The sequence below is a fragment of the Cotesia typhae genome, unplaced genomic scaffold (assembly GCF_013202065.1).
Source record: "Cotesia typhae breed Kobodo isofemale line unplaced genomic scaffold, CoteBio_Ctyphae contig_4, whole genome shotgun sequence".
NCBI classification, from domain to species: Eukaryota; Metazoa; Arthropoda; class Insecta; order Hymenoptera; family Braconidae; genus Cotesia; species Cotesia typhae.
Window position 1 is genome coordinate 8,557,603 of NW_027423748.1, and position 11,654 is coordinate 8,569,256.

The window sequence follows — 11,654 nt, forward strand, 5'->3', positions numbered from 1 at the left end:
AAATTAAGTAAATTTTATTTGATTCAAGTTTTTTTTTTTTCTGTGAACTGAAAATTTCCCATTCGATTAACTTTAATGATTCTGTAAATTTTTTTAGCTCTAAAAATCTACGTTTTAAAATTGAAATAAAAAAATTTCCCGTCTAAAACCTCTAAAGTTTCAAAATTGATTCTAAAATCAATAAAATTTCCCAAAGTTCCTCAAATCTCAGACTCAGGTCAAGCAGCCATCGTCAATCACCGCAAATACACATATCAAAAGTTGAGATGTAATGCAAATACCGCAATCTCAGAAGAATGTCTTCCGTGCAAAATAATATAAACAATCAAAGTGAAAGCCGTTCGATAAGTATCATTAGCCAATTATCGAAATAAGAGATTGCTGTAGTATATATATATATATGGTATGTATATTACAGCGAATAGAAGGAGAGTGGAGGTTAAATAGCACGATCTGTCTATCCTCGGCTATGGTAGATCGTTTGGTAGGTGATGAAAAGAGGTTTTACCATCTGAACGGTTAATTAATAACCGGGAGATAGGATCTCCGCCTTCTCGTCTCCTCGACAAGCGGTGGCTCTCCAGCACATTGCAAGCCTGCTTCCGTGGCTGCACTCTGGTTCGGTGTGCAATCAACCATCAGCCATCAGTCATCAACCTAGAACACCTATGCTCTCGAGTTGAGGACTGCACAGGTTATTGATGGCCAGCTTCCAGAGCTCCACCTTCACGTCAAAAAAGAAGAAGAGATAAACCTCAGCCGAAATGTGCATCTCCACGTTAGCTGCTACGCTTGGAACCGTTTATTAAAATTGAGAGTGATTAGATAGATGTTTTTTGCTACTGGTTCAATCTCGGGGAGAAAAATCTCTCGGAAAATAAAATATGTACCGTATTAAGTATTATAAGATGATAATAATAATGACCGTGATCCTGATTATAATTAAAGTTGTAATTATAATTAAAATTAAAAATAATAAATGTAAAGTTACGGTGTGTTGGGATGATTAAAATAAATGCCAGCTGATGATGCTGAAGAAGCGAATAGCGAATACTTGGATGAGTTAAGTGTCCTGCTGAGAATATTAATTACATTCCGTGAACCAGTAGAGCGAGATCAGTGATCTTTCAGTGGCTACTCGTACAGGAGGCCGAGTTCGCCCCGCAAATTAATCATAATTAGCGGCGAGATGTCCTTCATCAAAAGTGCCGCGAGAGGATCTTAAGAGAACCTGGACCGCTAGATATGAGAATTATGATCGCACCGTGTATCCGTTGTTGGTACAACCTTAGGCCCTCGGGATTTGCACTGTAAAAAATTACGCTCGACGCCGCTGTAAATTATTTCGTGTGAATATTTTTACACTGGCTGATGCACTAAGGATATAGACAGTTTTGGGATTTGATTTTTTCATAGGAAAATCAAAATATGTGATTTTGTACACAAAAGTCTTATCACACGGAGAGAAGAGCATTATAAATATTTATTTTAATTTTAGTAAATTTTACTTAGCTCAAAAATTTTCTTAATACTTTATTGAATTTGGAAAAAATAATTTTGTGAAAAGAGACTCACCCATTTATTGAAGTTCGAGTAATAAACCTAGACAAAGCAGATGTCGCTAATGAGTGCCAAACTTGAAGCAAAAGTGAGTCGGATTTATTGGCGGACCTTGCCAAAAAATCTTCAGCGCTTTTGTCCGGCTGATCTTTGCGTTCTCCAACTCCTAATGGCTTCCAGAGCTTAAGAATATCCTCCCGAATTTTGGTTTTGTCTACCCTGTACCACTGTAACAGAATAAAAAATATATTTCCATCTAAATTAGTATACCACGCCTCGTACTCTAATCTAAATTTTATTAATAGTAATTTTAAAATAAAATAAATTAAAATGAAGAGGCCATTTGTACGAAAAATTGAATCAGCGGGTTTTTGTCGGATTTTTCTCATGGCCAATGACAAAATAATAAACGTAGTTGGAAAGATAATTACGGATACTTTAACGTCTCAACGGGGGACACTAGTCGCTTTTTCATTCTCATTCACGCGCATTTCTCCTGACTTTTTGCTTCCCGGTGATTCGTCAGCCTCAAAGCCTTAAGCCTCCGCGGTTAACGCGAGACAAAAAATTATACGATTCAAGCCAAATAAAACAAATTCTAATTGAACAAAAAATTTTTATTAGCTACCAGTGACACTTTAAAGAAAGCTTATGAATGCGGTAATTAACCCACAATATCCTAGATGAGTCAATTCAGAAATGGTAATTACATTTCTTGAATTATGCTGGACTGAAGACTTTCAAATGACGTTTTAATTAAAAATAAATTGAGTGGATTGTTTTTCAAGCAATATTTTACTCGGTAAAATTTATTAAATGCCACTTATTATTCTTTAAAATTGATTAATACAAGTGGTAGAGTGATCATTACTTCTCAATAGAAAATTGTAATCAAAGTGTTGACTTTTATTCACAATATTAAGCTAGATAAACAGTAAAGTTATAAATGTACAAATGAAATCAAGTTGGATCAATATATGTATCCGGTTGGACGTTGACGTTAATTGATTTCTCTAATTAAAGCAGCGACATTTGAGAGATATCAAATCGATATCCATCAAGCAATTGCATGGGTGAAATCCATTAGGTTTCTTTAGTCTAGACAGCCCTACAACAACCAATACTTATACTATTACTATTATCATTAGTATTAGTATTAGTATTGCTATTACTACTCTCCTACTGTCATCATTAATTAAATTGTTGGATAATAAAATAGTATAAATATAAACGATTTAATTTGTACACCCGAGACAGATCTCTCCACACACGCATCTATATCTATATTGTACACATTTATGATTGATTTAATAGAGGTTACGTTACTTGTAATGTGAGTGAAGGTCGAACGTCGGTTTATTCGACATAAAAACGACAATAATAAAATTTATAATATACAATACGTACAATATTAACGACATGTCTCGCATATCACGGTCTTGACTTTTCGATTGACAGTTAAGTCTACTACTCTTGCAGTTTCAGTCTTTCAGCCAGTATTCTTACTCTCATACTTATTCTCCACCAACTTTCTTGTGTTTAATGCTAATTTATTAGCAAACTAGGCTCTTTTTTTCATCCATGATTTATCGATCCGTTTTTATTGCACAATTAACTTGGGTTGATAATGCCTAGCTCTTTCAACGGGTGATCGGCTACTTATGGTTGGTTATATTTTAATTTTTCAACCCAAAACTAAAAAAAAAAATTAATTGACATTTTGTCTTAAATTCTTCGAATGAATTTTTAAAATATAAATGTTAAAACTGTCGATAGAATAGTTTGTTCTTTCAGCAAAGTAATTTTGCAGGTAAAGCGTACTTTGATTTAATAAATTTTTTTTATCAGAATTACAAATGGCTACTGGAGTAGCGTGCGGTCGCGCGTTGCCGGACAGCATTCCTTTTGGTGTCATTAGTGGTGACTTCTGTGGCGCTCAAAAGTATCCTGTTGGGTATATTCTCCACCTTTTCTCTCTTCTCCTCTGTTATGTTCTGTATATTCTATATCTGGCGTATCATGTTGACAAAGACCAGCAGCAGCATTTTAAAGACGTATATGGTATTTAACCGACGTCCAAAATAAAAACCAATAATTACCTTTAAAAATATTTTTCAATTCACCAAAAATTGCCCTTAAATTTCTCTCCAACAAAAATAAATCCTTCTTTTTCTATACACATGTTTACTCCACCCGAAATATTTTAAATAAAAATTAATATTCACTTTTAATTAGAGCTGAGATGTACAAAAGAATTTTTGAAACTTATTTTGAGTGTCCTGTTGGTGCATACGTTCTCAGAATTCCACAAGCGTGTTGGATTGCAAGACAAACGCATTCCCTTCCTGTGCTATTAAGTATTGCTCAGATGTCCTGCTGTTTTTTTTTATTTTTATTTTTCATTATACTTCTTTAGCTTTAGCTTCTGCTTCTGTTTCTGGTTCTGGTTCTTCTTCTTATTATCATTATCATTATTATTACTCTTCTTCTTTTCTTCATCTCCAACTGACGCCATGTGTGAAACGAGAATGCGTGACCGCGACGCGTCATCACGAATGTAATAAGTAATAAGTAATAATAAATAATGAATACAGATGTATACACTTAACGCGAATAAATAATAAAAATCTTATCACACACCACATACCACATTCTCCTCAACATTTGGTCGCGGATTCAGTCCTGTCGACTAATAAAAATAAAGTAACCGCTGAACTAGTTATACTACTTAGTTCATGATTTCATTATTGCTCTTTCCACATATTCATATTCGACAAATACACACCATACCACGGTATTATAATACAATATTACCCTCTATTGCTATGTCGTATATATGTCTGTCTGTATAAACTATGTATCGTGACGAGTTATTCGTGCGTGATATCTTTTTCTCGCTTAAACCTACTGCCCGATCTTATCACTGAAGATCGAGTTATGATTACAAACAGCTTTTTATTTTTTTTACACACAATTATTTTTTTTTCTTCGCGATTTTTTAAATTTGTCACGCATGTTATAGCTTCATTATTCCCAGATCTTGATAATTATTTACTGCCAGTTATTATTTCTGTTAGTTAACTCAAAAAATATTATTTATTTGCTTTCTACGTTTGAACTAAATTTTACTGAAAACTAGGACGTGTGTTTAATTGATTTAGATCGAATGATAATTATTTTTTATTTTAGTAATTATTCTTTAATCAACTCTTTCTCTTGTACTGAGTATTTTTTCACCACTTTTTTTTACTAAGATTCCCTTTTTTGCGGAAGTTTTGTTTGGAAAAAAAAATTTATCGGATAAAAACATAATTAGAGTATGGTTAATGTTTTTTGTTGAGAAAAACTGGACTCTTGGGAAAGTATTTAAGAATAAATCGAACAGAAAATTTACTGTAATAATTTAAAAATTATATTTTTCAATTCTTTTGTAATTTTTTAAATAAAAAATATCTAACAATTTTTTTTTTTTTTTTAAAATATTTATATTAAATAAATATCAAGAAAAAATTTTTAATATGAGTAGAGAGAAAGTTATGGAAAATCTTATAAATTTATCGAATTTTTAATCTTTATAGGGCTTAAAATTTATCTTTGAAGGTAGAGTCTTCCTCAAGATGGACCTACATCATTAATAAACATACTTTAGAGTAAGAAAAAAATATTAAAAATTCGAAAAAAAATTTATATGCTTAAATTATGATAATGAAGCGCTTTAAAATGATTTTCTTTTGAATTTAATAATTTTTTCTTTGAGTGTACGTTTTTTTTTTTTTTTCCAACATTTAATTTAATTATTACTTTTTTTTAAGGTAAAAATATTAATTTTATAAAAATCTGAAGAAAAATCAATAACTTGATATTTTTTAAATTATTAATTTTCAAAGCGAGAAGTTTAAATTTCTTTCTACTTTACTAACATATACTTGAATATAAATCCTATATAATATATAGTGTATAAATATATAAATTTAATATATTAGATTGAAGATGGTGGTAAAGATCTTAACGATGAGTTTAACGCATGATTGATTTCTCATATCTGTAGTACGTACATAACAGTTGAGTCTGAGCATTAGATTCGGTTCGGGTGAGTGTATCGATGAGCCGACTGATAACGATCCAAAGTAGCGGGTGGTAGGTGATAGGTGGCGAACACTTTGCGGAAATAACGTTACGGATCTGGTTGGGTGTAGAACTGGAGAGGAGAAGGTGGAATAAATGCGCCGGGTGGACTTGAGTAAGTGTGGAACGTGATGGAGGTTCTGGGGCTGGGGCTGGGACTGGAGAGACCTTGGGTAAGAGTAAGGGTGAAGGTGCGGGGAAATGAATAAGTGAAGAAACGATGAGTAAAGATGTATGGTGAGCTATGATGGGTATGGAGAAGGTGAGAAAGGTATTCGGCGCATTCGACAGCGATGCATCAAGACCGATATTCTCGGCGCAGCGCGAATGAACGCGTTCGTTAGTCGATTGCTTTGGGTTAAAAGCGCTCACGGTTAGTTAAACCGGTCGCTTTTCCAATCAACCTCCTCATTCTCACACCCCCAATATATTCACCCACCACCGTCTTTCTCGCTCTCAATCCAAATCCACCATCCACCCGAGATGATCCCGAAGGGCGAATATCTGATGCTTGATTGCAAAGATATATATTATTTTTTTACTCTACTTAAATATTCACAATTTAAAGGAAATTTTTCTAAACGTTTTTATAGGTAATTTCGTTTGCCGCCTAAGAATTTTTTTTTTATATTTTATTCGGGAGGTATTTATTTCGTTAGAAAATTGAAGATTAGAATTAAAGGAAAATTTTTCATTTATCATTTAAGTATGAAGAAAAATTTTTATCCTTATTTTGGAAAAAAAAAAAAATTCTGACTTTTTTGAAAAAATTACATAGCTTAAAAAATTTTTCAAAACACAATTTTATAATACATCCATGTAAAGAAGGAACGAAAATCAGTTATTCATTTAATAAAATTAGTAAACTTAATATCGCTGGAAAAAAAAAGAAATTTTTAATAACCCTGAATTATTAAATATTTTATTGGACTTTTATTTAAAAAGAAAAGCAAAATAAAAGTGTAAAAAACGGGCGATAAAAGGCCTTTAAGGAAAATATGTCTTAAATCGAAGCAATTGGATGTAATGAGCGTAAAATAAAATATTTAATTGCAGTAATAAATTTATTGTTTTTTAACAACGCTTATTTATTTAATGCATACAAATTTCCAAATAATAACAGGAGAATACGAGCCAGTAATTTTCAAATAAAGCCACGAAAAAGTAAAGGCACTATGAGTGAGGAGTGAGCTAAAGTGTGATTATGATTGTAATGACATGAATAATTATGGGTTACATTGTTTCAAAAAAAAATATTGTTTGACGATCGTGGTCGCTCGACTATACATATAATGTGAAACAATTTTCTCTCCGGACGCTTTCCAACGGCTATCGCGTGATGGGAAACAATATAATGATAATGGTAAGACTATTGTTATTAATCGCAGGCGCAGAGACCTGTCGGTTTCCTTGATACATACATATCTATATCTATATCCATCAATATATACATATATAAGATATATAAGGTATAGAACCCTGTCGAGTACGAGTAGAGGCAAGGGTTTGGTAAATTATACCGTTATATTCGGGAATATAATGTTGCCCACAGATTGGCATAATGACTCAGGTGAATGACATGCCATCAATGCCGCACTTTGTCCTCCACTTTTAAAGACACTTTACTTATATTAGACTTTTGGCATTACATGTGTGCAATAAATAAGGAAATGTTTTCAATGTATGGAGGCACTTTATAGCTGTTTATATTACAAAAGTTATACAGGGCAACAATCAACAATTATACCGGGCGGAACCGCTAAAACCACCATTTGCATTTGCATTTTTATCATTATTCGTAATCTCTCTATAGGCACCACGTAATGTACGAAAAGTCTCTAATAGAAGCAAGTGACTAAGTATAAGTACAGCCTTTCAGATTGAGACCGAAGACCCCTCGCGTGATGACGCTTTTGCGTCTGAGCTGAGGTCCTCCTTAGAGAAAACTCTCACCGCAAAATTTAAAAATGATATTTCTTATTTTTAAGAAACAAAATCAAAATTTATGAATAGCCTATTGTTTTTTGGCCATTCTTCGGCTGTAAGTAAGCCCGGGTCGGTCTCCAGAGCCTCATCCATCAGTCACTTAATACTCATACTTAAAAATACTTTTCTTACGGTTTCGTATATTCGTTTGTTGTTGTGTTATAAGGAGAGGAGGAGAGCCCTTTTATTTTTTATCCGTTAAACCTTTCATCTGTATTTCTATCTGTATCTGGCAGGCTGGATTGTGGTATGGAGGAATATTTTATTCTGAGGATCCTATACTCGGCCGCGCCCTTTTTTTGGCAGTCCACGTTTTTGAGGACCTTTGATTCGATATTTCTCTGTTAAATTAAGGATTACTGTTTTTAATTCACTAATATTTCTCAATTATTCTTAATTATTAAAGTAAACTTTTTTTTTGTCTAATGATAAATATCTGAAGTCTAATAACTGATAAAAAAAATTTTTAAAACCAGCAAAGTAATTATTACCAAAATAATATCTCTAATTTGTTCCTCATTCCAGTGTACAAACTGTATAAACAAAAACAAACGATTTAAAATTCTTTAAATGATTGGAGCTAATAACACGGTCTTAGAGGGTTTGTTGTTTCAAAAATAATAAATATTACCGAGTGCATAAAAAATAATAAGTGCATAAAATACAGCAAAATGGTAGGTTTTTTGTGAGTTGAATCCCCTTACCTCCAACAACGGACAACTGAGCGGAACGGAAAAGTATTGACGGTCAGTAATTATAAATAACTGAAAGAATAAACGTTCACGTGAGAAAATAGCATCCCGGGTTCGGAGGTCTCAGCTAAAACTTAACGAACGAGAGTGAGAGAAAGGGATAACCGATAATAAAGAGCAATATCCCGGTGGAGAGTAAGAGCCAGAGGAACGCAGGCCACCGGTACGCGCGCGGGCGATGTTTTCAGGAATATCGAGGACGTAATTATCCATAATTACCGAGCACAGGCTTGAATCTTGACCAGAGCTCTCAGTTAGGCCTCCAGTGTCGGTGGGGGGTATTGCCTGCAGTGGTTGGCCTTGCGTGGTAATTGTACTAATTATTATTGGCCCTCTCTCTCCCTCCCCGCCCTTCCTTGAGTCCTGTCCAGGATCCCTCATTTCTCTTTCTTCTTCATATGGATTGCTGATATTATTCCCGCAGTCCGCGATCCGTCTCAATCCGCTTACATTACCGAGGAATGTAATGCCCGTCTTTCTTTTTATTTTATTCATATTATCGTGCCCGATTTTAGTGCTTGTTCAACAACAGTATGACTACTAAAATATTATTCTACTTGCTACTTAAAAGTACACGCAACAGGTCCACGTGCTAATTGCGAGTTATTAGTCGCTTCAATTTATCTTATCTTTAATTATTTCCTGTGGATTAGAAATTTTTATTTTATTTGTACAAGAAATATAATTTATAATTTTAATTCAATATTTTTTCTTAAACAATCTTTTTTTTATTTTCTAATTCAAAAAGTTTAAAAACTAATTTTTTTTTTTTAATTAATTAATCATTTAATTTTAATTTAAAAATGGAATATTTTTTTTGGGAATTTATGAATTTAAAAAATTTGTATTTTTATGATAAATTTTAAATAGTAAAAAATCTTTGGATTATATAAAAAAATTATTGAAGTAAAATAAAAATCATTACATAATTTAAGATAAGAATGGAATTAATTTACAATAAAAAAAAATCTATTATAAAAATAGCAAATATTTACTAAATCCAGACTCGGCAGATAAATCACGTACAATGTAAAAATTGCATAAATAATTTATAACTATTATTAAATATTAATAATGAATATTAATTATTAAAGATTAAAAATAAATGAATACGTCCCTGTAACATAATACAACCGTGACCTCATTGTAAATAATTATTATACAAGACACGCAAAATGAAGCATATTATAACTCATGGAGTCAATTCACAATTGATTGTTCCAATTAATAATATCATCATCACAGACGCTTAGCTTTACAAAGCGAGCCAGTAACTATAATCACCAAGTCATTTGACGATGCTCACGAGTAATTGATACATCCATACATATAATAGCAACATACCAGCTAGCAGCATCACCACAATGGAGCATTGCCAATCCCGGTCCTTCATTTTATCTCCACTCGCTAACTCTTTTCTCTTCATTACTACATACCCCCCACTGCACCCTCTACTCTCTATACTGCCCCATTCCGATCAAAAGTATTCAAATATAACATACATTGAGTTCGTTTACAATTAAATTCGCGCCAATAGTCGTGGCGCCAACTTGGGTACGGCCTCATTTGACTCAATGTCTTAGCCAGCAAATTACCCACTCAATATTTTTAATAAATCACTACATATTACATCGATATTATTGACGCTTCATTTTTCATTTTAATCTTCGCTCCATTCAGAGTTTACAATTTTTCATTCAGCTCAGCGGTTTATTTATTTCCTCGCACTCCTACGCTCTTTCAATAAGAATTATCCTTTCTTTTTTAAAGCATTCATTTATGGTAAAAAAATAATCATAGTTGCGTAATTGAATCCGTAAATAGATAATTTTGAAGCGATAATTATGTGTAATTAAATAAAATTATTGGAAAAAATATATAAATGGATTTTTATAATGACGAAAGCAGATATGAGAGAATTTTTCAATTATAAATAAATAATGAGTTGAATATTAAATAAAAAAAATTTTTTTTTTAATTCTGAAACGAGCAAACACGACCTATTTGTATATTATTTAAAAAAAAATTAGAAATATTAAAATTAAAAAAAAAAAAAATTTAATTCCTAATTTTTTTTAATTTGTAAATGTAAAATTTTTTTATAACAATTAATTTATTTAAAATAAATCTTATGTTTTTTTGCCATAATTTATTTGTTAGAAAAATTCTTAAAATTATGGAATTTCTGTTAAATTAATACAAAAATTAATTTAGCAGATATTTAATAATTTTTAGAACTTTTTTTAACAAATAAATTATGGCAAAAAAAAATAAAAAGAAAAAATTGACATGTAAAAATTTTAAAACATTAAAAATGCAATTTTTTAAAAATAATTCATTAGAATTAATTTAATTGTTAAACAAAATTTAAAAATTTGTCAAGTGACAGCTGAGTTTAATGTCATTAAATTAATTTTTATGCTAATTTCATATTCATATGTCTGGATAAATAAATAAATAAATAAATACATACACGTGTCTTGTCATAAGTGCGCAATCTTTCATCAGCTTTCTGTTTTTCCCATAAAATTCTAGCAAGATTCCCATGAGGTTGATAATTTTTGATAACACATCCAGTAACACCAACACCACCTGGTACTGTTGAAAAACAACCTTGGTTAACATTACGAGATTGACAACTGCATCTAGGCCTGACAGTTGACATAGAAGACGACGCAGCGGGACAGAATGTCATTGTTATAATTCAAAAATATTTAAATAATTAATTATTCTTTAATTTTTACTGATCGTCAAATGAACTTTATCAATAAATAATAACTTAGTGTCCACGTAAATAAATTTTTAACACATGCCACCGAGTTTTTTTTAATTGGACACTTGTTAAACAACGCGTTTACATTACACGTATTTAAATTGCGTCAGAACACGGAAAGAACGGCAATAAGAATGACTAATAATAATCAGTGGCCGCGGTATTTAACATTAACTTGTTATAAATTTTCAATTACATATTTTTTATTCCCATTAAATACGTAACCACTTCCAGCACATGGCCATATTGCGCCAGTGGCGCTGCTAGTGGCCTGGAAGCGCACTAATTAAAAACAGCCAATCGATAATGCAGATTTGACAGTTTTTAAAATCGCGCGCTTTTACGCCGCCATTATTTGCAACGTCATTGCGTCGTGCGCATCATTCTCACCTCAGAACAGTCACGGCAAGCTTCAGGATGACATTTCGCGGTTGTAATTAATGTTTTAATTAATTAAT

At 32.0% G+C, this 11,654-nt stretch overlaps 1 protein-coding gene across 1 annotated transcript in view; it reads right to left on the reverse strand.

The window, feature by feature from the left end:
* Positions 1-11,441, reverse strand: part of LOC141527053 (protein-L-histidine N-pros-methyltransferase) — a 27,803-nt gene extending 16,362 nt beyond the window's left edge. The window contains exons 1-2 of the mRNA XM_074242308.1: positions 10,897-11,441; positions 1,576-1,787 (exon numbers count right to left, since the gene is read on the reverse strand). Coding sequence (XP_074098409.1) covers positions 1,576-1,787; positions 10,897-11,118 — 434 coding nt within the window. The 5' untranslated portion in view covers positions 11,119-11,441. The remainder of the gene's footprint in view (positions 1-1,575; positions 1,788-10,896) is intronic.
* Positions 11,442-11,654: the final 213 nt, after the last annotated feature.